The sequence below is a fragment of the Schistocerca nitens genome, chromosome 2, assembly GCF_023898315.1.
Source record: "Schistocerca nitens isolate TAMUIC-IGC-003100 chromosome 2, iqSchNite1.1, whole genome shotgun sequence".
NCBI lineage: Eukaryota > Metazoa > Arthropoda > Insecta > Orthoptera > Acrididae > Schistocerca > Schistocerca nitens.
This window is the reverse complement of record NC_064615.1, coordinates 315,971,386-315,997,730: the sequence shown is the minus strand read 5'-3', so window position 1 is coordinate 315,997,730 and position 26,345 is coordinate 315,971,386. Positions and strand designations below refer to the sequence as shown.

Below are 26,345 nucleotides of genomic sequence, written 5' to 3'. Positions count from 1 at the left end.
AGTTTCAAGAAAAGTAAACTCCTCCATCATTTAAAAAAGCTATTTTGAACATAGTACACAATGAGATTGGAAAAACAAATCAATAAAATGAATAAATTTCTTTAAAGGTAGAAAATAACCTTATCAAAGATAGCCCCAAAAATTGCAGGAACTTTTATAACTTTTTCTGACAGTATCAAACAATTTAAGTTTGAACACTTCTTTAGCAGACAGCCTACAATTCCTAATAAAAATCTTACAAAACTAATAAGATATAATTCAACTACATCCATTACTCCAAAAGGAATTTTCAGAGCTATCAACCCTCATAAAAATAAATACTCGAATGATCATGATGAAATGAGAAGTAAAATAATGAAATGTTGCTCTCCTGAGCTCAGTGATATGTCGAATTATCTGTATCATGAATCATTTCATAGCAGCACTTTCCCAGAGAGAATTAAACATTTATTTTAAGTCGCTTCATAAAAAGGGACAAAACATTCGAAACGTTAATACAGAGTTCGTCAGCAGTGTCATAACTGCTGGTATTTTCAAACGTTTTCAAAAAAATGATGTGCAATGGAATAATTATGTGCTGGCAAAAGATGTTTCTGCAATACACCATGTGTCATAATGGAATTGCGTGATATAAATTTAAAATAGTGATACAGTCATGTTTGCTCCTATAACACAAATTACTTTTCTCATTTACAACAGTTTCATAAAGTAGTTATTGATGAATCTGTCAACAGTTGTGGTGCTTATATTTGGAGTCTAATTTCAAACCTTATAGGTTCATTTACTTATTTATTTAGTGCCTGTATCACCACATTCATGATATTGGACTTGTCAAAGGACAGAACAGTATAAAATATTTCATATTTACATCATGTACAAAATCAACACATCTTTGTAACAAAAACATTATTCTGCTTACTTACAGATAGAAGAAAAGTTTGCAAAACCCCTTGGTTGACTTTACTAATACTATTAAATACCAGTACTTTAGTTAATTAGGCATAGTAACATACATCACAAAAGATAGGTCATAATTACATACATGTATGGATGAAAGAAGTTTGGTTTCATCTAGGTATAGTTGATAATTATGAATTTTTGTTTAGTGAGTTATGAAGTAGATCTACAGATTCGAGCAAAATTCCAGGTATTTGTTAATGCTGTAGAAGCTGTTGTTTATTAGTAGATTTTTTAGTTCCTTTTTGAATGTATTCCTGTTTCGTATTTTTTTGATGCCATCTGCCGAAGCACTGTACGGAATTTTTGGTTTGTAAACAGCACTGCCCTGATATATTTTCTTTGCACATCCCCAAGATAATCATCCCTGATCCTTGTGGATCTCACTATTCAAAGGTGAAACTTGATGGTTTTTAATGAAGCATATGCTTTCAAATATAAATATAGATGGTAAAGTCATGATTTTTAATTCTTTAAAGATACCTCTACAAGGTGCTCTGTAAGCAACATCACTTACTAATGAGAAAGCTTTCTTTTGGAGCTTAAAAGACTGCTTTGCAAAAGAGATACTTCCCCAGAACACTATTCCATACTTCAGTGGACTATGCATGTATGCATAATAAGCACTTAACACTGTTTCAGTATGACAGCAATGTTTAAGTACTCTTAATATGTAACAGTACTTAATTTTTGTTAAGCATTTATACATGTTTTTCCCATCTTAGAAGCTCATCCACCCATAATCCTAAAAATTTTGTGTGATTCTTTTGTTGAATTTGGCTATTCGATAATGTGCATTTTACATTGGTCCTATTTTTGTTCCTTATTTGGATTGAAGTTCATCCATACAGTTTCCTTGTCATTGACAACTAGATAGTTATCTTTTAAACATTTTTCTGTCACTTCTGCTGTTTTGTCGATTTTTTGCTGCATCTTGTAATCATTCTGCCCTTTTATAATGAAGCTGGTGTCATCAGCGAATAATATGGTATCAGCAGTTGTAAACTGTTGAGGTAGGTCATTGCTAAAATTCAAGAATAACAATGGTCTCAATACTGAGCCCTGGGGCACCTCATTTTTTATATTCAGAATGGTACACATTTCCATCCTGAGTAATTTGTACTCTTCGTTTCCTTGACTTGAACCACTCATAGGAAATACAACAGACACCATAATTATACAGTTTTAACAGCAGTAGATTATGATTTATAAGATCAAATGCTTTGGAAAGGTCCAAAAACAACCCACATATCAGTTCTTTGTCCTCAATAGCTTTATAAACAAGTTTTAGGAAACTGAAGAGAGCTGTTTGTGTAGGTTTGCCTCTTCTGAAACGATTCTATGCATTTACAAGAATTTTATTTTTGTTTATGAAGTCTGACAATCTGTCATATATTATTTTATCAATTATTTTCGAAAATCCAAATAATAATGATAGAAGTCTGGAAATTTTAATGTCAAACTTGTCACCTCTTCTGTAGACTGGTATTACGACTCATTGATTATGTCCACAAGTGGAGAGACAACATTATAAGTACTATATTTAATAATTTTGTCAGGGATATCACCAAATCTGCAGGTCATTTTATTCTTTAGTTTGCTGATAGCTGATTCTACTTCTTTGGCTGTTATGGGATATAGGTAGATTTTCCTTTCATTTATGGGAGTTGTTACCATAGTCTTTGGATTATATTTAGTGGTGATCAGGTTTTGGGCTACATTAATGTAATGATCATTAAATATATTAGCTATCAGAAGTGGATCATCAATAATTTCAATTTTGTATTTTATGGTGATTCTATTACTTGCACTTTCATGTTTGCCTGTATGATTATTATTAATAACTTTCCACATAGATTTAATTTTGTTGTTACCCTTTCTGATATATGAATCATTGTGCTTCCTTTTTGCAGCAATTATAGCTTCCCTGTGCTTTTTCCTATAACACTTGGCATATGGTTTCAAGATAGCATTTTGCTTTACACACTTACAGTATATAGCATTCTAAGACTTTCTGATGACTCTTTGGTTTCACTTGTTATCCAAGAATTTGATTTTTTGTTTATTTTCATTCTCTTCAGAGGCAATGAAATAACATAGCAGTATTTATAATTTGACTTGTTGGATTTTATATCTATAGAACTATTGCTTTCCATGTCCCAGTTTACATTTTTTAACATTAAATTAAAGACCATAATGTTGTCATCATTAATCCATCTTCTCTCGATATATCTCTTGTTGTCACTTAAGTGCTTGATGATCAGAGAAGCCTGTATCCAATACCTCAGATTTAAAGCCACATTTTGATTTGTCGGTGGTATCTTCCACACACAAGTCCATATTGTACGTTTTTAGTAGATTAACAAGTTTTTGCCCTTTTTTACAGTTGTCCTTGAAATTAATATTGTAATCCCAAAGAACAATTATGTATTTTGACTGACTTTAGATAGCTCAAAAGATTTTCCAAATTTTCAGAAAATAATTCAAAATTGCCAGATTGGGACCTATATGTACATGCAATTATAATTTTACTATCTGTTAGTTCACATAAACAATATTCAAAATCTTTTTCAATAAAGCAGACATTTTTAAGCCTGATTTCCTTTGATTTAATACCTGTTCTTACATATATACATGTTCCACCCCCTCTGTATATTTCCTTGCAAAAGCTGCTGACTAACTGGAAGTCTGAAATCCTAACTGCACATTTTTGTAGTTCTTGTAGCCAGTGTTCAGTTATACACAAGATAGAAATCTCCTTCAATGAACCATTCAAAAGGACATCTGGCCCTGTACATTGTGATATAGGAGAGTTAAATAATTATTCAGTTCTATGAGAGGTATGTTTCTTGCTTGGTTACTTCTTTGAAGAGTAGCCTCGAGTCTTTTTGTTTCTGACCTGCTTTTCACCTCCTGGGGGCCCTAGACTTCTTCTTGGTTGTTTTCTTCTGCAGTGAATTGAGCCACAAACGATCGTTCATATGTTGTTTGGATGTTAACTTGTGCCTGGTGCTTTGTTGTGATCTGTTGTTTTTAATTTCTGTCCACTCTGGTATGGCTTCTTCCTCAAACTTTTTACATGGTGATATTGTCTTCTGTGCTGTTTCTCTGCCATTTGTTCATTCCACTGAAGGCATATTTAGTGTTAACTTTTTGCTTCTTCTTGTGTTATTTTCGTATACTGTGGTGATACTGTCTTCTGTGTTGCTTCCTTGTTACTTATTTGTTCCATGGTATTCATATTTACTGTTAAATTTTTAGTTTAATCTTCTGTTATTTTCCTATAGTGTAAGCATATAGTTTTGTTGAGTGACTGATCTTCCTGCTGCAAGCAATTAACAGAGATCAGTGACGGTGTGGTGGGATGAATCATGGCTGAATAATAAGGGTTCCTACATAGTTTTTCCTTCCCTTTCAGCACCAAATGTAGCCCATGCTTTCTATAATCAGGCCTCCTTAAAAAGAGATTTACATCCAGTACCTTAGCGTGACTGTACTGGGCAACATATTCCATCGAGACAAAATTCCATATTCCATCGAGAACGTGTTTATTTTGTATATTTTGTCGTTCCAGTCCGTCCTGTCATACCTGTAGGATACTGTACACAGGATCACTTGAGTGTTCGTAGATTTTGTGAGTATCATGTTCACAGTGCGTTGTTAATCCTTGATGTCTGATACTACATCATCTGTTCAAGTTAGAACAATAACACAGTCAAATTTACTGAAGTCCTTTACCTTTTTTATCAATGTTACTAACAACATATTTCAACTGTGCCTTTGGTTTAACAACGGACATTGCAAAATATCTTGGTGGAAGCGTCCGATTTAATAAACTAGCGCAATGTTGTTCATGACTATCATATAGAAATATAAAATCTTGTGTCTTGTATCTGCACGCTTTCCAGTAGTTAAAACTTTCTTGTAGCTGTCGTTATTTATTTTACAGGAGTTGCTAAACACACTTCTTGCCGATGGAAGAGCACTTTGTTTACTTTTGGAGTTTTCGTAATTTATCGTAGATAACACATCGAAGCCGTTGTTGTGCACTAAATTTACACTGCTTTCACACTTTTTTTTATTTCCAACACTCTGTGAACTGTTTATGCACATATCTTTTGTCAACTTATCCGAATAAGTCGAGTTTTCTGTCGTCGTTTCCTGCTTCAACATTAGCTCACGTTTTTCTGCTGTAAGTTTACTAATATCCACTTTCAGTTCACTGATCATGAGTTGTAATTTAGTAACACAGTCAGTTTCAATATTTCACGTTTATATTGCACACAAAATTTGCTTTTACCAACAAAATTGGCCCTTTTTTGACGATATACACGCTAGGCTTTTACACTGGCCGCCATCTTTAACTGTGTCTCAAACCTTTCCTACTGAGGCTGCTTTAAAAGGGCCAGATCTTAATAATAATCAAATTGCAACACAGACATGTTTGCAGAATGAATATCACAACCCACCTGTGCTTCTTAGCAAGTTAAAATCAAACTCAGCCACAGTAGGACAGGTTTGCAAATGAGTTTGTAAGGCTGAGTTTACAAGTGCAACAAAAGTGCCGCCACAGGTAAATAGTAGCATACTGCAGTTGCAATGCAGTTGCATGTGTGAACTCCCATTTCTTAGAGGGGAAACTTAAGAGACGCAACTTTAGTCATGCGACAAAAAGTTGAACTTGGTTGTACTTTGTTGCGCCACTTTCCTTCCAACACTCCTCCCAGGTGGCCGTATTTCTGAACGTGAGCATTCTCTCGCAGTTAACATGAAGTAATTGCTGCTGTGCTTCATTCAATTTCAGTGTTTTCGTTTTATTACTGAAAAAATTGAAAACAGTCATCGGCAGGTATACTTTCCTAGCTTCTAGAATTACAAGAACAGCAACCTGTATTTGATTCTCTCTCTCTCTCTCTCTCTCTCTCTCTCTGTATGTGTGTGTGTGTGTGTGCGTGTGTGTGTGTGTGTGTGTGTGTGGGCAATATTTGCAAACGAATGACACCCCCAAAATCTTAAGAGATTTTTAGATGGTTCAAATGGCTCTGAGCACTATAGGACTTAACAGCTATGGTCATCAGTCCCCTAGAACTTGGAGCTACTTAAACCTAACTAACCTAAGGACATCACATAACACCCAGTCATCAAGAAGCAGAGAAAGATTTTTAGATGAATAAGTAAACAAACTTAATGTATGTAACCAAAAAAGGGAGTCTTATAAACTCCATGATTTGTGAGACCAAGCACTGGATAAATTGTGGATTGTATGCAGGAAATAGCTATCTTGTTTGACGTGGCAGCTATTAAACTAAAAAATTTGTTATTCGAAATGAACTCATAGAACAAAGACATCCCTCCTATATCAAAGATACCAACCACTTCCTATGTCATCTGAAATCCATGCCTGTACCACTCCCACCTCACATGCTGTTTGCCACCATTGATGCTATCTACCTCAAAACCAGCATTCCCCACACACATGGTCTGACTTGCTGAACATTTCCTCAGACAGTGCCCAACTGATTCCAAACCTATGACATCCTTCCTACACACCTTAATCAACTTTATAATTACCAACAACTACTTCACCTTTGAGGGCAGACATACAAATAGACCAGGGGTACAGCCAAGGGGAACCATGATGGCTCATTCCTAGGCCAGTCTTTTGATGGGTTGCTTGCAGGTGGCTTTCCCGCGGTCCATAAGCTTTCAGCCCCTGGTTTTGTTTCGATACATTGATGATATCTTTACCATATCGACTCATGACCTGCTAAAATTCCTGGAGTCTCTGATTACCTTCCCTCATTTAAATTTCACATGCTCTTATTCCGAATCCTGTGCCACTTTCCTTGATGTTAATCTCGTCCTCACTGAAGGCCAGTTACACACTTCTGTCCACACAAAAGCTACTATCAAACAACAGTACCATACTTATATTTTGACAGTTGCTACCCTTTCCATGTCAAAAGTTCACTCCCAGAAAGCCTTGGAATTTGAGGCCAATGTATCTGTTCGGAGGCAGACTCTTTACAGTGATACACTATCATTCTCACCTCAGCCTTCACTGGATGTAATTACCCAAACGTCTGGAGTTTATTAATCAGCTACTTTGACAAGACCATGACTTCCTAATATGATCCCCTGAAATGAGATCCATCCTCCCTTTGATTTTGCCCATATTTTGAAATACTTTGCAGCTTACAAGGCTTTATTTATTTATTTATTTTATCCATCTTTCCGAATTAACATGCAATCGATGTTGTCAGAAGAATTACAGCTATTTATATGTTATGTTTTACATAGCAAAATATTACATGGTAAAAATATAGCAATGTTGTACCATGTTAGCTTATCACTGCCTCTACACCCATATCTATACATAAAATACATAACAGTAAACCTTAATTTATCAGCATTAACATGCAATCGATGTCGTCAGAAGAATTATAACTATTTGTACGCTATGTTTCATATAACAAAATATTACATGGTAAAAAATATAGCAGTGTTGTACCCTATTAGCTTATAGCTGCCTCTGTACCCATATCTGTACATAACAGTGAACCTTAATTTATCAATAAATTAGGACATCTTTACAACTATTCTGAAATTCTTCTATACTATAGAAAGTATTTTCCTTCATCCACACTTTGGTTTTAGTTTTGAAAATATTCAGTGAAACCAATTGAGCCTGTACAGATAAAGTGTTGAATAATTTTATGCCTATGTATTCATAGCTAGATTGGGTTTTCTTAAACCTGGTTTTGGGTATATCACTCATATTTGTTTGTCGAGTATTGTGTTGATGAACAGATTTCCTTATAATGTAGTGGTTTAAGTTTAATAGACAACAGTATATGTAAAGAGATGGGACTGTGAGAATTTTTAAGCCTTTAAAATAAGGTCTACACGAGGTCTTGTTGTCAGTGATTCCATAAAGACGCCTAATTGCTTTTTTCTGCCAAGTGAAAAATTTTTTGGCGCCTGGGGAGTTACGCCACAAAAGAATGCCATATTGTAGATGGCAGTGAAAGAAGGGGTAGTATGAATGAAGTAATAAATCTTGTGTAACACATGTGTGTAGTTTGGCTAATAGGTAGATAACTCGTGATAACTTTCGATATACATAATCTGTTTGTGTGTCCCACATTAATTTTGAGTCAATGTGTAGTCATAGTGGTTTAACAGATGATAACTCAGTGTTACTTTTGATAGACAGAAGATTATCTTGACAGTCTTTTCATGGTTCATAGTTAACTCATTAGCTTTAGACCAGATATTAGATATTTTGAGACATTCTTCACTTTCCTCCTTCAATTTGTTTATATCCTTTCTGGAATTAGCTAATGTTGTGTTATCAGCATAGCGGATAGATTTACAGGGTAAGTTACTCGGAAAATCACTTACAAATAATACAGGGTGTTACAAAAAGGTATGGCCAAACTTTCAGGAAACATTGCTCACACACAAATAAAGAAAAGATGTTATGTGTACATGTGTCCGGAAACGCTTAATTTCCATGTTAGAGCTCATTTTAGTTTCGTCAGTATGTACTGTACGTCCTCGATTCACCGCCAGTTGGCCCAATTGAAGGAAGGTAATGTTGACATGCGACTCATTGCTCTACAGTACTAGCATCAAGCACATCAGTATGTAGCATCAACAGGTTAGTGTTCATCACGAATGTGGTTTTGCACTCAGTGCAATGTTTACAAATGTGAAGTTGGCAGATGCCCATTTGATGTATGTATTAGCACGGGGCAATAGCCATGGCGCGGAACGTTTGTAAAACAGAGACTTCAATGAACTTCAATGAACAGAATTTACTATGAACATTTTCAGGATTACAAAAGAGTAAATAAACATGAAACATATGACAATTGAGTGAATGATCATAAGTATCACAAGTTAGCCACAACACTTATTTTGTAACACTTATGTGTGATCTGAGGTTTTCCCGGCGTATGGAAATCTTGAAAATTGCTCAGATATTCAGTCGAGCGTCGTCGTCCAAAAGACAAGACATTTTGGCAAGCTGACTTCTTGCCATCTTCAGCATTTTCTGGAGTTCTATTTATTTATTTATTTAATTTTTTTCTTTGCAACACCCTCACAGATGGTGGCGGCTGTTTATGACTCAACTCCTTCTCAGTCTGGGGTTAGTTATTACTGTTGGGGCACCATTTATTTATTTCATGGGGGAGTCCTACCTACTTGGGTTGGTAGTGCTGTTCTGCCTCTTGCCATTTTGTTAGCAGTCTTTGCATAATTCTATGTGGTGGAATTCCTCATTCTGGTATTCACCTTACAACTGGGGGAAATCAACAAAACCCCAGTCAGGATGGTGCTGGATTTTCTATGCATGGCAAATTTCTCTTTTTGTTTTGTAGCTGTTACTGTATTTTCGATAGACAGTCAGATTTCATGCAAATTTCTAAAGTTGGAGATCTGTTCTGTTGGTTGTTCTAGTGGTATGTGGACTTTATTCTGTTACTTATTGAACTTGGTTCTTGGTTCTAGATTATTCATACAGTTGGGATTTTCTATACTGGCTGAATATGGATTTATATTACGATTTGGTTTGTTGGCAAACTCTATTCGTAAGCTCAGTAAGTGGGAAGATTGGTCAGGCCAGCTATGATGAGTCATTGCACTTCACTTCACTATTTTGTGGGGATGGGAGTTGTGTGTAGCACTTCGTTTCACTGAATTCTTCTCTTTCTAACTTGTTCAATTAGCTCCTTATTGTTGGGAAAAGTCCTTTGAACTGAGTGTGCAATAAAGTCTGTAAGGGCAAGGGCATCTGTATTTGGTTATTCTAAAGTAATAGATTGGCCTACAGATCAGGTCTTTCATAATCCCTTCTCTACCTCCCCTGTTCAGTCCATATTTGACACTTTCTGGTGTTATCTTATCCAGGATTGGTCAGGTATTGGTGTCCTCATAGACTAGTGTAGCTTTCCTGCTAGCCTTAAATTTTGGCAGTTGAATGCAGCAATACTGACATATTGTGCTTTGGAAGCTATTCATAAGCAGGCAACATACTCAAGAATTGGTCTTACGAAAGTTCTATAAGTGTGTAGCACTGCTTCTGGGCTAGCACCCCCGAGTTTAGTACTGATTAGTTTCTCTAGTTTCATCCTTCGTTTGGACTTTATTATCTCGTCTACGTGGTGTTTCCATGTCAGTGTTGAGTCGAGGGTCATCCCTAAGTATTTGGGATTCTGGACAAGGTTCACATTCTTCTGCCACATAGTTATGGAGAGGTCATTTTACTTTAGCCTGGCACATTGTGTTAAATTTCTATGTCTGAATAGCAGCAGCTGGATTTTTGATGGATTGGGTTTGATATGCCATTTGGCCAGCCATTGTTCTAGCTATGGGATGTATGATGCCGTTAGCTTTTCAGTTCCTCTACCGAATGTGCTGTGCACCAGCAGGCAGTGTCATCTGCCTAGAGGGCGAAATGTTCGTTCCTCTTGTTAGAACATGGGATGTCTGCCGTGTACAGGCTGTAAAGCGTGGGTGAGAGAACTGCTCCCTGCGCTACTCCTGCTGTGGGACAGAATTTGTCGATACCGCCACTGTTCTGTTGGTTATTATAGAGTTTGTGAGGTGTATAAAGTGTGGAGGGAAATTTTGCATGGCCATTTTGAATGCCAGTCCGCAGTGCCACACCTTGTCAAATGCTCGTTCGATGTTTAGGAATAGTGCCAGTATGCAGTATGTTGTTTAGGCTTTATAATGTGGTGCTGATTAGTCTAATGATAGGGTCCATTGTCGAGTGTTCTTGTTCAAAATGGTTCAAATGGCTCTGAGCACTATGGGACTCAACTTCTGAGGTCATTAGTCCCCTAGAACTTAGAACTAGTTAAACCTAACTAACCTAAGGACATATCACACATCCATGCCCGAGGCAGGATTCGAACCTGCGACCATAGCGGTCTCGCGGTTCCAGACTACAGCGCCTAGAACCGCACGGCCACTTCAGCCGGCGAGTGTTCTTGTCAGAATCCGGCTTGATCAGGTGAAAGAATTTTAAATTTCTTGATAAATTTGTAGATTCTGTTTATGATTATTTCGAATGTCTTGCTTATTACTGGGAGGAGCGAAATTTGGCAGTAGGAGAGGGTTGATTCAGTGGCTTGCCAGGTTTGTGAATCATGATAAGTTTTGGTTTCTATTCCTAGTTTAAGCACTGTGTTGAAGAGGCGGCTTAAGGTTGGAAGAAGGATGTGGGACGGAGTAGCTGTAACCGTTTCCTGGTGATTTTGTCCCTGCCAGGTGCTACGTTCTCAAGATCTTCTTAGATTTTTATAGCGAACGCGCCATTGAATAGAGGATCAGTGGGGTGGATATGGACCTCCTTTAGGATCTCACTGAACACTTACGCCTTTTGGTGGGCGTTGGCTGCAAGGCCTTGTGGGGTGACGAGAGTTGCGCTGGGAGGTTGTTGCCAGGAACTCCCGTTATTTGTTTGAATGTGCCCCAAAGTTTTTCTGGCTCTCTGTGGTTTAGTTTGTCACATTCCCTTTGCGAGCAATCCCCCTCCAGCATTTCATGTTTTCTTCAACAGAAGAGTTGAGCCTATTCCACTCAGTCTTTAAGGTAGGGTCACCTGACCTTTTAAATTACCTCAGTAGATGTCTCTTTAGTTTTATAGTGGATAAGATGTTTTGCGGCATTGCCTCTGTTTTGTTCCTGATTGTATTGGTGGGGACAGCTTCCTCGATATCCAGCTCATATGCTGAAACTATATTGTCATTAATGTTGTGTAAGTCATCCACCGAGTTAATGTTCGTGATGGGGAATTTTCCCTCTAGACTGTTGACGAATTTTTCCCACTTTGTTTTCTTATACATTTTGATAGTTTTTGGGGTGTCAAATTTGAATTTTTTGGAGCCGAGAACCGTGGTGTCGAATAGAAGGGGAATATGGTCACTCCCAATACTTGGGCCAACTCTGCAGGCGGTACAGTAATTCCCCAGGATGTCACTGCAAAAGATGTGGTCCGGTATGGAGGAGTCTACATGACTGATGTAGACTGGGGAGTCATTATGCAGCCACGCTAATGGCGATTCATCAGTGAGTTCTTCCAGAGTCCTCCCTTTTGCTGTTGTGATTGTCGCCTAAGACTTGGCCTCTGGCGTTGAAGTCGCCCATTATGATGCATTTGCCGTGGAATACTATATGGCTTATGAGTTCTGTGGGGAGAGGTCGTTGGAGGGTGAATAAAAGGTCGCTACAGTTACTGTGCCGAGTTTTCGCGTGTCTATCCTTATGGCCACAACGTGAAGATGGTTGAAGTGCTCTTGGGAGATCAAGGCGTACTGCTGGAATATCCTTGTGGTGAAAGGTTGCGGCTCCTCCAAGGATCGAACTGGTCTGCTGCGATCTGTGGCATATCATATATTTTAGTTGTTGGATATGCTGGCCTGCTCTGACCTTAGTGATTCCTAAGATGTCGACCCATTCTTCGTCCACCAGGCCCTGTATCAGAGGCTGTTTCCTGTTGAACCTGCAAGCGTTTACGAGTGCAACAGTGACTGGTGACTACCTGACGCTAGTCACCATCTTGTTGCACAGTTCCTAGGCTGGAGGGGGGTGGGGACTGTGGGTGTTACTCTTGGTTTGATTTTGGTGAGTAGTATGTGGGATTTGTTGTTTGGGACACTGACAACCATTTTCTTACCGAAGAATTGCTCGGGAACTGAGGTCATGGCTTTTGTGATTAGCTCCTGTCTGTCTGGAAGGATGTTGTGGAGAGCAGTTGTGATTTCTCGCACCATGTCCTCCACGAGAATAAGTTCTTCAGTGGAGGTTTCTGGGAATTTCAACTTTAGTGCCTGTGCCTTGGGGGTATCAACACATTTGATTAGTTCTGTGGTTTGTAGTGATAGCAGCTGCTTTGGCCATTGGGGGCATGTGTGGGATATTGATAGGCGTTTGCCCCCCCCCCCCCCCCCCCCAGTTCGCGCACTTTTCTTCTTCAGCTTGGCATTCTTTGGCGTCTGGCATATTTGCTGCATTTTAGTTGGTTGTTGCAGGCGTCTGTGGAGTGGTCAAACTCTTAGCAACGATTGCACTGGGTGGGTTGGGCTACTCTGTGTGTACATAGTAGCGTATACGCCACAGTGGTCCCGGTCGCCTACGGTGGACTGGATGGCCGAGCGGTGACCTCTCCAGTTGTCAGGATGCTAGGAAATGACTGTGGGCGCGTCAGAGACGCCAAAGAAACATTATTAATTCATAACATCTTTATTCCTGCCGAGTACAACGTGGCTTGGTGATATCAACGACCTTCCCCGAGTCCTCGCTGACTCGCAGTGATGACACCAGCTCCAGGCACTTTGACATGCGTAATCATCTTTAATGCCCTTTTACGCGGTTCAATTGGTGACATCTTAGCAACAGATGCACCTCGCGACGTAGAAACATTTACAGCTGTTGTACCCATTGAAAACAAGTTTCCACTAAGTTCAACTGTACGCTGTGAAAGATTAATTTTGGCATGGTGTTTATCGAGGAAGTCCAGTCCGAGAATCACAGAATACCCTTGTTCCACAGTTGGCAACACTTCCATTTGCTCTCAGAACTCTACAGTTCCAATCTTAAAAACGAGCTGTGTTGTACCCAATGATTGCAACTCATTATTCCCTACTCCACGTAATCTATACCTAGGAGTACCTAGTCTTCTCCTACCCACGAGGTCTAGACTAGCAACAGATACATGTGCCCTTGTATCAATCAAAAACTTACATCTGTTATTCCTTACAACACCCATCAAGCAACAGTCCGTCTCTGTACTAGTTTTCACCATACTTCAGCTTACCGGGAATGTCTTCCGATGGACGAAACACTCCCGTTCCCGTTCAACGCTTTTTCCTGTTTATTCCCGTTACCATTCTGCTTACTACAACACTCATTCGCCTTGTGACCGTAGCGTTTACAAGCATAGCACTGCGGCTGTCTGCATTGAGACTCCACGTGACCTTTCCTCCCACAACAGAAACAATTCCTCTCCGACGCAAAGATGCGTTTATCATTGCGAACCCTTGTTGCAATGTCCATCTCCTGCAGATACGTTGCAATACGCAGTGCTGCAGCTAAGTCCCCAGGATTCTCCATCCTAACCCTACGAGAAAATTCTGCAGGAATTCCCCTGAGGAATACATCGAGGGCTCTGTTTTCTGCCTCTCGTAGTAACACACGATCCGCATCAGGATTACCCGATAATTCATAAGTCTGTGAATTAATTTTCCGTATCCTATCTGAAAAAGACTCCACTGTCTCATTGACCTTCTGTGTCAAATTAGCTAACTTCTCCCTAAAAAATCTTGCACTATTCTGCTTACGATATCTTTGTCATAACCCATTTGCCAATTCCTCAAACGTGTTCGCCTTACTAAGCGTCTCATGGTACATCACGAACGTCTTGGCTTCCCCTGCAAGTCGCAAATTTGCCATACATAACGTAGTTACGTCCGACCAATTGCTCATTGCAGCTGTTGCCAAAACATCGTTAATGAATGCTGAGACATCCTCTGTTGTTTTACCCGAGAAAGGCGTGATCAGGTTAGCTACTGAAGGATATATTGCAAGGTTGGACATTGCTACTGACTTGCACTCACTTGAACCCGTTTGCGACTCTTGCGCCGAACGCGGGGTCTCCATTTGCGTCATTAATTCCACATGACGTAACTTATGCTGCACATTCGCTTCCAACAATTTTAAGACTTGCTCCGTCAGAGCAGCTGTACTCACTTCAGTACTAACGGATCTTGTTTCCAGCATGATTTTGGCAAATTACCAACAATTTACTCTATACTGAATTTACTCTTCAGAACAATAACTACACTAGCTATTCAACTCCTTTGTCACAGTTGAGCACTACACACAAGAAGACAAACAAGACTCATAATGCACAACTAAACAAAATTAATTCTTCCGCCTTGTTATTGCCCAGCGACACTCTCTACAACTGTGTGCTGCGTGACCAAACCGTGTACAAATTGAACATTCTACTGGTACAAACTTCGTGCATGGCTCCCCATGCCCCGTTAAATTACACACAGTACATCTGACTGGTACCAAGTACGTTTCCCAACTGTTTTCCTTAAAACCAGATAAATCTGCTGTTTCTGCAGGCCTCACGAAGTGCACTCCCAACAAAGAATGTGCATCCATAGTTACTAACAAAAATCGCCTCGTGCACTTACCACTACACCAAATCTGTAGGCGGTGGGGGCGAGGACTTCTGACACCAAATCTGTAGGCAGTGGGCGCGACCACTTCTGACACCAAATCTGTAGGCGCCCTGGTGGTCCCAGTCGCCTACGGTGGAGTGGATGGCCGAATGGTGACCTCTCCAGTTGTCAGGATGCTAGGAAATGACTGTGGGCGCATCAGAGACTCCAAAGAAACATTATTAATTCATAACATCTTTATTCCTGCCGAGTACAATATGGCTTGGTGATATCAACGACCTTCCCCGAGCCTCGCTGACTCGTAGCGATGTCACCAGCTCCGGGTCACACGTCTTGCTAGCGCAGCGCCGCGTGCTGTGACGTATCGGAGGAATGTCCTTACTTCGTACTTCAGCCGCGCGTGGCTGGTGGCATCTGGCTGGCCGGCTGGCTCGACGGCGGACAGCAGGTGGCTCTGGGTTGGGCACGAGAGGCGTTCTCGTAGTGCGGAGTGTACTCTATCCCACCCCGTCTTCTTCCCTGCTCTTCCTGGTGGCTCGTCCGCTGTGGACGGGCGGAACGGGCTGCAGTCCCCCAGCATCGTTGGCTCACCCCGTTGTGACGGCGGATGCACAGGGCCCAGGCCCCGCACGATCTCGACGACTGGTCACTGATGTGGTCAGCATTGGCGACGAGCGAGTCTGCCGCGATGTCTGCTAATCCTGGGTCGATGATTGACAGTGGCAGCAGAGAGGACCAGAGCTGGTACTGTCCCATCACGTCTGCTGCTGAATGGGCCGCCCTTACTGCAACATCTCCTTCGTAAAGATTAACATGTCGATCACCGAGCTGAGCGCTACGCAGCGACCCAGTACACATCTAACTTCAAGTCTAACTGCGAGTCCCTTGTTGCTATCAAAGCTGGCGTATTTAAAGGAAGCACAAGCGACGTCCTGACGTCATGCTCGTTTGTAATGAACGCATTCATTCCACTTATACAGCTGATTTATCTGTCGTACTCGCCCCTTAGGTGTTCTTGCGACAGAGTTATGTGTTGTTACGGCAGACTTACGCGAAGTTGTGAAATGCAGTACAGCTGATGCTATACCTCTGTCTTGCACTCTACGACAGTCTTCATCTAACACAAACCCGCATGCTAAACAATTCTCTCTCGCCTGTTGTGTGTAACCAGGCCATTGCCCCTTCGTGACGACACATTCCATACATGTGCAATCCTCTTACCTCTTGGCTAACCTACTGCCTCTGGCTCTCAGCATAGGCAACGAAACTTTGACAATATTCCACGTTTCCAACTCTTTACTATTCCGCAACACTACAGTAGTTAAACCTGAAGTGGTGGAGGATCAGATCGTCATGCGTGTATTGATCGTGTATAAATACTAGTATCATACTTTTTGACTTGTTATCGCTTCAGCCAATGACTCTGGTCGCTTTGATAACGGAGTAGCCTTGGAGTTTCCATTCTTCCGTAACTTCGGCGCCCGAAACTTCGTCATCGATGTTTTTGATGACGACAGTTAGGATTGGAGAGCTTGTTTCCCTGGGTAGCCTTGCCTGGTTAGGACTTCGTGGTGGTAGCAGCCTTATGTGCGTCCCTGGAAAACTATTTTTGAGGAATTTCTGCTGTAGGTATTCCTTGAGGTCACTGTGAGCGTTTTTTATAATAGCATCACCCTTTCGCGTCGTGATGACATCTGTTATTTCTCCACCAAGAGCCGTCCTTTTTAGCTCAGATGCTACCTTGGTTCTGGAGGTACCTTTTGGGAGGTTGTATAGCACTACACTCGTGCATTCCTGGTTAGAGCTTTGGGTTGGGATTGTCTTTGTGTTGGTTGGAGTTGGTGGTCTGTTTTGGTATTTCCAGTTGTGGGAGATCGGTAGGGTTCCTTCTTCCGATGGATGGATGGAGTTGCTGCTGGCGACTTCGGCATATGACGCTTTTCTTACGCCATGTGTGGCGGAGAAAATGGGTGGAGCTATGTCCTCGACTTCATCCCTTTCATTAGTGGGGACGTTGGGATTGCTGATGTTTTCAGCTTGGGTTTGGAAGGCCTTTTGGTCTTGGACAACATGTCTTCAGTGTAGGGACATGTGTTTGAGTGGTGGATGAAGTTGTCTACCTATCTCCACCTGACTGCAGAGAATAGGCCGGTACCCTACTCTGTGCCTTTGCCTCGATGAATCCGGGCTTGTCTGACCACAGTCAGGGCCCTGACTCGCTAGATTCCTTACCAATCAGTCCCTGAATATGGCTGTCTAGAGATGTCGCCTACTTCTATGTTCACCCTAATGTCAGCAGTTATGCTTGTTGGAACTTGTAGGCAGGGCTGCTTTTTAGAGTTTACAGCAATGGCTGCATGGCTGTCGCGATGTGCCAACTTGCACCCTGATGCAGCGACACTGAGACTGGCAGCGGTAGCGGCAGAAGCAGCCACAGCTCACAAAGGCAGTGATGGCAGCCACTGCACGCATCCTCTGGTAGATGGGCAGGAACTGCAGGGGCAGCAACTGAAGCAATAGTGTGGCAACACACACACTCTAGCGGTAGTTCTGGAGCTACCTACACAGCTGCAATGGGGATGACAGCGATCGGAGTGCATAGCCTTCACCTTCATGCGAACACAACAATGATCTGTTTGATCGATCTGATTGATCTCTGATGGATTATGGCTTTATATGAAGTTTACTCCCCTCCCACAGCCTCTGTCTTGGCAGTTCCGCGTGGTCCACGGTCTGGTGGGGGTAGCTTGGCGCCAGGTGGTGGGGGAAGCACAGCGCCCCATGACAGGTCGTGGACCACAGTCCTTTAGCGGCCATGGCTGCGTGCAGAACACTGCCGTCGTGGTGACAATGCATATTCTTCTTCAGGTGTCCTGACAGGAGCCGATTTTCATGTAAACTGTTGTTGTGTTTTAATCATGCTCAAGGCTGGATCCCAGGCCTTGCTTAACTGAAAACTGCTGTCATTATTTATTAGTTCGTCATGCAGCCTGATCTCCACTGCCTCTTTGAGGATACAGTTCCAGAAGGTGTTTCACAGCTGTAACATCTTTGTGCCATCGTAGTTCACGAATGTCCATGTGAGATGCAGTGCTCTGCCATGATGGACTTGGTCGGGTGTGCATTGTCTGTGTGGCGGTTATGACCACTGCATCTCTCCTGTGCCATCCTGATGGTCTGACCTACATATATTTTTCTGCACTGGCAAGGGATGCAGTAAACGCCCAGTTTCTGGCATCCTCAGTCATCCTTGCCTGATCCTAATTTTGGGGTCCTGCCCACTCATCTCTTATAGGGTGCCTAAAGGATGCTGCTTTCTCGGACAGCTATACAACAATTCAAGCCTATCATATTAATGGTGTTTATTACATTAAAGTAGACTGAAAATACTTGACTTTGGTTTACAAGAACATGTTGCAAGCGATTGGCGACATGCAAACAATCAATATCTTTCACTGTTTACAATCTCCATGCAAGTCATGGATATGGATCACAAGTCCGGGTCTACTAGTGTCTGTCTTCTACTGTCCGCCAAGGCTGGCAGGAATGGCACTGATATTCTTTTCGTATAGAGGCCGCTCCTGTCGTGGTGCGGGCCTAGTCAGCGAGCTATTGGCTAACGTCATCTCACAGCCTTCTCTGGTCTTGCATTCTTCAGCTTCATGCTGTCGTTTGTAATTACACCGGAACACTAGTAACGTCTTCATTTTGGCCACAGTGGGTACACCCATGCAGAACGTATTTCAAAAATATTTTAAAATAGTGGTTGTCTTTTGAACTGAGTAAAATATATATCAATTGAAAGGGGGAAGTCTGTAGATTTTTAAAATCCAAAAAAGTATAAGTTGAACATTTCATTGTTTGAACCTTCCTGGAGCCCCTTAAGTGATTACTCTAGGAATATACGACAATCCCTTACGTATCGCTCACTTATGGATCATGAGGATAATATTAGAATAATATTTCACACACAGAGGCATTCAAACAATCATTCTTCCTGCGCTCGATTCGTGAACAGAACAGGAAGAGCTCTAATAACTGGTACAATGGGACTTACCTTCTGCCATGCACCTCGCGGTGGTTTGCAGAGTGTAGATGCAGATGCGGGAGGACGTCTTAGTCGTTGACTGGGTGGTACATGTGGGATCATAGTCGCCTCAACTGTCGCAGCTCCAACTGATGACGCGAAGTTTTCCAGCCAGTCAGCTTCGTAGGACTTTACTCAGTCTAGTCGCTCCGTGGATCCTACCACGGGTCACGTCATATGTAATCTGTGGAAGAACGATAGATCTTATCGGAGTCGGAGGTGTTGGCGGTTCGACTTAAATGTGATCATATGTTTACGTAAACACTAAACGAATGTTATCGGCGCTGATGTTGAGAGATGTTGCTGATTACTGGGCGTGGTAGTGTTGTGTGTGAGAGATTCATTTCGTACGTTTGCAGCATGTGTTGTGTTAAAGAGACAAATAATTTTTGAAGATGAGGACGTACACACAAGCTCTTACGTTAGGTGTTCGGAATTATGATGTACGGTCGCTCAGTTTTCTCCGTAGTGTTCAGCATTTTGCTGTTCACAGAATTCACAGCTGCTACAATAACAGAGTACATCACGAAGATATATGCGGCGTCGAGAGCTGAAGTGTGCAATTTAGTTGACTGTTGCCATGCTTCTTGGGAATATGCAAATATTGATCGTGAGTATACCCCTCAGTGTACTTTCTTTGTCAACAGTTCTGTGCGATGTATGTATTCGTCATGCAACTGATATTGTTGCATTTATCTTCGCATAATGAGCAATTGTGCTGGCGACAAGCTTCCCCCCCCCCTCCACCCCCCCCCACTCTCTCTCTCTCTCTCTCTCTCTCTCTCTTCCTGCCCCATTTATTTTGTAGACTCATGCCACGCTTTGTGTTAAACTTGCATAATGTAGCAATTTACGTTTCCCACGTTAACATGGAGTTTTTTTTTATTAAAATAATGAGATCTGCCGGCATCGCATTCGCGCACATTTTTACACCAGAGATCGTAGGTAAACCGAACCACTTACACAAGTGAAATACACTTAATGCGCCTCTTTATTGAAACAACTTTGTGTTGTAGCAAACCGCCCCAGCAGATTCGAAGCAGTTATGATGTAGTAGAATACGATACAATCCGACTTGTACGACCAGTGACGCTATCAGTCATATGGCGACTGTGCTGTTATGTAGTTACGTTTGTAGTAACTATGAAGCTACCTGGACCTCATAGAGAATATGGGGGTTTCGAACGGGTATGTTCTTCGTAATGCTGCCTTCAAATTGAGAATATCAGACCACATTATGATAACAGTACTGTTCTTCAGCAACATAATGCATAACGCGACATGTAAACGTAAAGGAATACTGTAGTCACACATTCATTGGCCGCGCCAACTAACAGCAGCCAACTTCCGACCTAACATAGACCTTGGGATACGCATCAGATCAGCCTGCCAGCACAGCATCTGTTTAGTACTAATGGTGATGGTTGTCAAAGTAGAGCAGTTGTATTGAAAGCATCAGTTCAGTGAATTAGAACATAACCATGTGTACAAAGTCTGAAAAAAAATTATTTTAGAGTTCTTTTATTCAAATGATCACACCTGTCATCCCTGAATATTGACCACGCCTCCTAAGACACCCTCTATAGCTCAAATGAATTCCACTGCACCATAAAACTACAACTTCTTCCAAAAACTTGGCAAAACTAGCTCAGACAAAGTCCTCAATACCAAAAAGCTACAATTTGCTACAAATACTGATATACGAAAGTTCATTTGACCTATACTGCTAGAATAAAGCCCGTTATACAAATAATAATAATAATAACTTGCTGACTTACTCTTATTGCCCGCATCTCGTGGTCGTGCGGTAGCGTTCTCGCTTCCCACGCCCGGGTTCGCGGGTTCGATTCCCGGCGGGGTCAGGGATTTTCTCTGCCTCGTGATGGCTGGGTGTTGTGTGCTGTCCTTAGGTTAGTTAGGTTTAAGTAGTTCTAAGTTCTAGGGGACTTATGACCACAGCAGTTGAGTCCCATAGTGCTCAGAGCCATTTGAACCATTTTTTTGAACTTACTCTTATTGAAAACCTAACTTGACTGAAAGAGCCAGAATAAACTCTGTGATACCTTACAATCTAAATTAATCACTAACTGTAATGAAAAGCAAAATCACAGATCCATAAAAAATTCCGTTAACATCAGTTTCCATATACAGTCAAAACGCAGTCATGTTCATAGATGAAACAGACATACAATTCCTCTTACAAATGAAGTCTACAAAAGGGGCTACAGGCCACTTCTGTGCAGGACTGAGTGGTGACAGTCGGTGATGGCAAGAATGCTGGCCAATGGGAACTGAGGGAAACTAAGTTAACAAGTGAATCACTCTACTAGAATCCATGCAGCTATACTGCAATGCGATAATGTGGAAGCCATGCCGCTCCACAGCGTGTGGAAGCTGGAGACCAGCTGGCAGGTCCTGATGTCTGACCCCTGGAATGCTGAAGCCCGTGACCAGCTAGCAGCATGCAATTGTTAGGCGTGTTGGACTGCATGCAGGCGGTTCCTGTAGTGTAGGAGACAACTGGAACATTTGCAGAAGATGCCAGCCTTATGGTGGGAAGTCCTGTCTATACAAGTGGCAGCACAGATGCCATGGTGCCTGTACCAGCGCAGAAGGGAGAGAGGCTGTATCACCCTGCTCATGACTTGCTGCTCTCTGGGCAGGTGTCGAGCTGCTGCTGGAGTGAGCCTGGAAGGAGTCTATCGCTGAAAGGGCACCAAGTCCTGGAAGTCGCTGAAAGGGCACCAAGTCCTGGAAGGACGCGTGGTGCCAGAAGTTGGTGTGGCAGTGGCTGCTGTCCAGGATCATAGATGCTGCTTGCTGCCCCACAGTGAGGCAGTGCCTGTTGTAGCCCCCTCCTCATTTTGGGTCTGCTAGGCTTTGAATATCTGTACTAAAAATTAACGTTTGTATATACAGGGTAGTGGCTCATTTGTTGGCTGATGCACTGCTTCCATTCTTTTTCCTGACAGCATATCTACAGCCAGTTGGTGAAGCAATCTCTTGGCCCATCCTGTAAGACTCCTGTCTTACTGCTGTGCTGGCAGGTTTGCGTAAACAGCCTTGTTGCTGTAACCAGAATGCTGACATCCTGCACTCGCTGATTTCCCATGGCTTCTGCAGTGTTGCACTGCTACATTTCCACAGAACCATAAAAAAATAGTTACTTACTCTGTGTGTGTGTGTGTGTGTGTGTGAGAGAGAGAGAGAGAGAGAGAGATCACTGACTTTGGTAAGTAACTATTTTTTGATGGTATATATAGAATTCTTGAGCCAAACCTCCGTCCCCCACCTCCACCGAAAGGATTGCCAAACACTGTCACGGTGACAATGATACATATTCATCCCTTGACTGAGACACAGCAACGTTCTTTAACTTTCTGAATTCCCTGCAAACATGGCACTTGACATTCTTGGCCAGCAGACCATACAACTGGAGGAACTTTATTGTTGTCACAATACTGTCACCCATTATGTAAGCAACAACCTACTAGCAAATTTCTTCATCGCACCATAACTAATCACAAATACAAAACAAATCTGTAGCGAATAACTATTGACACTACGGTAACTCAGTAACAATGCTCCAAACACCCATTTCTGTAATACAAAACACTCTTTTCAAACACAATCCATTTTCGATATGCCACACAACAGTGCTGTCACATAACAAAACACAGTTACATCATGAGTCAAATCCGGCAAATGGTACCACACATTTCGGTTGACGCCACTCTACAGAGAATCTTACTTTTGCTGATAAACTGAACTGTTCATTCATTAATTCATTCTCTCGGTGTGTTCTTCAGGGATGTGGAAGAAGTCAGATTGTACCATAACAAGCAGAAATGGTCATAGCAGAATACTTTTGTGAAGTATACTAACAAATATTTGTGACAAATACTAATTTACTTACACTGATAATTATAGGAATTGCTACTAGATTACTTTATGCGGTGTATGTATACATAAATATTTATTAGCATAACAGCTATTCTGAATTAAACCACAAATCTCCCTTTTACACTAACCAGCTGCTGTTGTTATTTAATCTTAAAACAAAGGCCATTATTTTTCAAAAACGTAAGAAAATTGTGTGGGCTTGGCAACTGATTGTAATAAATAAGTGCCATAATACCATTTATATAAGTACCATATGTAAATGTTGCTGGAAAGAAAAATGTCTTATGAAACTGATAAAATTGCTTTTGCATCTGTGTGCTATAACTTCTTGTGTAGAAGAGGCTCTCAGTATTTTACTTGGATGTTGTCAGCCCTATGTCAAATTTTGCTAGTCATCGCCATGATCTAAGAATTTGAGCTACATTGAATTCAGTAAATATTTGTTAAACTGCATCTAGTATGTTTCACAGTGATTATTGGTTTGAGCTGACTACTTCACTTTTCTTGGGTATGTTTATGAAATTATTACAGAAGTGTTCATTAATCTTTGGCCATAGGAACTGATCCTCTGTCTCCTCCCCCACCCCTTCTTCTTTCCCTCTCAGCCTAAGTCCCCTGTCCCCCACCCCTGCCGACACCACCCACCTCAGAGTTGTGTGTTTGTGTGTGTTAGGATGTTCCATTATCATTATATGATTGTTTTACATATGCTGTCATCTGTCATTTAGTAATGTTTGTAATCATCATACCTTACAGTAGATACTTTTCTGTATTTGAATTTTCAGAGTTGACAACTACATTGAAAAGCAGAGTGTATGGTCAGCATATTGCCATTGATTATATTACAAGTGCATTGAGAGGCCATATTAAGGGGAACAATGAGAAACCTTTGGTTATGAGTTTTCATGGTTTGCCAGGAGTAGGAAAGAATTTCATTGCTAATTTCATCAAGAAAAACTTATTTAAATATGGTGAGGAGGATTCCCACATCTATATGTTCTCTGGAAGACTCCACTTCAGAATTGAAAAACATGTAGAATTATACCAGGTAATGATCAGTAAAATAAATAATTCAATGTTTTTCTGTAAGAGTTATTTATTTTTCATTGTCACTTGTGCAGAGAATGCTGAACAGCTAGCTGTATTACTTGACTGACACAAAGATGTTCTTTGACATTATAGTGTAAATGTGATGATGTACTAATTATATAGCTATAATAGGTTTGACAAAAAAGAAACAATACTGTTGGTATTAGTAACGAACTAATTGTTATTGCATGTCGAGCTTCATGATCTTGAATTGTGCTCTTGCTGTGGGAAGTTTCATGAATATTTACGGACTTAGTGACAACAGATTAGCAATGTACTAGAGGCACACAGAAATAGAGTAAACAAATGCAGATGGATAAAATATTCTTAGTTTTCAAGCCACGTCAGTTCCAACAAAATTCTCAAACTTTCTATGGCTAGCTCTGCCATTATCGTCAGGATTAAAACTACTGACTGCCGGGGTTGGCGCTATTTCCCACTTAAATACGGCATAGTGCATATCACTTCAGGCAGGGGGAGTTATCTTCTTAGTCTCTGATGTTATTGAATTTAGCATATGTTAAAATTCAGGAGTAAGTAAGAATCACAAATTTTTTGTTTTCCCCAAAAAAATTCCTGCCCTGAGATACAAGCCTTCGAAGATGACACTGTGAACACCATTCTCAAGATGTGAATGTTGGAAAAATTTGTAAAATGCTGTATCTCTGTAACAGTTCTAGCTATTTTGTTAGAGTTTTTTTTATTTGGAAGATAATTGCTTTATGATAACAGTGGTATCCTCCATTTGGACATATCTGTCGAAATTCTTTTACTGTCGCCTTTTGAATTTTTTTTATAATTTAAAGAATTTTTTTTTCTAAAATGCCAGTCCAGAAAAGTTAGATTATTTTCTGCTGATTAGTACCACGTAGTACTATATTCTCTGTAAAGGAGAGCTTCCACTTTTAAGTTGGACAGCTTTTATTTTAAAAAATCAATTTTTTTTTTAACTTTCAAGTATAATGTATATCTTCACTGAAGTTGTTTCTTACTAATTTCTTTGTTACAATGATTATTTCTATTGTCTTTGTTGTAGTTATTTCTTATCACTTTCATTGTTGCAGGTATTTCTTAGACTTTGTAGTTTCTTGTCAGTTTCTTTGCCGTAGTTGTTCATTGCAGGTTTCTGTATTGTAGTTGTTCAGTGCTAATTTGTTTACTGAAGAGGCTTCTAAGAAATCTGAGACCATCCAGTGAGATCTGTGTTTTCATGAGGAATTTGCCAGTTGACAGTTGCGATGTGTTTTGTGAAAAGGACTGTTCGAAATGTCTTCTGACTGGGGCCACAGGAGAGTGAAGTGTGCTGACTGCTTACCATAAAAGAGCTATATATAAGCCAAACAGAAAAACAGACTTTGTTCAGGTTAGGAATAAGTGTTCTCATTTGAAGATTCTGTTTCGAAGTGAAGATGTTTCCAGTGACAACTTTTTGTGTTCTAAATGTTTCATCAGAATAACAACAATGATAGTATATGAACAGTTGCAGTGTTGCAGATGATGCAGATTTTGCATCAGAGGAGGAAGAATTAAATATCCTGAATCAGTCAACTACAGAGGTAGGTGTTACTCCTGTTAAGAAAGTGTGGTCAGTGAAGTTGAATCATAAGCTCTATGCATCAAGAAAATGCAGAGAAATTACTAAAGCTATGGATGAATATACTACAGCAAAACTGACCACACTCTTCAAAGTAGAAATTCCATCTTCAGAAGAAAATCAGCGAAAGCCCTCTTGCACCTCTAACCAGGAATTTTTCACAAATTTCAATTCAGCTGTTGAATATTGTGCATCCTACAGAGAAAATGTGCAAGTTTTAACTATTATTCCAGAGACATTTTGAAAGAAAACAATTTTGAACCACATTCCATCAATATCAAAGTATACGGTAGACAAATCAAGAAATGTGAGGTCTGTAAAAGGAATATTTGGAAGACGAGATCCCTATTATGGTCACCCTGTAGAAGCTGCTCAATTTCAAATAGTGCAGTCATTTTATCTGGAAGATAAATGGGACTGTTCTCACCAGAGTGCCAACAAAAAAGACACTGTAACTGTAACAGTAGAAGGTCAAAAAGTTGCGAAAGTGAAGAGGTACATTACTTGCAGT

The 26,345-nt window shown here is 40.8% G+C and overlaps 1 protein-coding gene across 1 annotated transcript in view; it reads left to right on the top strand.

Annotated features, from left to right (window-relative positions):
- The first annotated feature begins 19,344 nt into the window (after nt 1–19,344).
- The window catches only part of LOC126234384 (torsin-1A-like), an 89,201-nt gene continuing 82,200 nt past the window's right edge, over nt 19,345–26,345 (top strand). The window contains exons 1-2 of the mRNA XM_049943071.1: nt 19,345–19,858; nt 23,937–24,199. Coding sequence (XP_049799028.1) covers nt 19,687–19,858; nt 23,937–24,199 — 435 coding nt within the window. The 5' untranslated portion in view covers nt 19,345–19,686. The remainder of the gene's footprint in view (nt 19,859–23,936; nt 24,200–26,345) is intronic.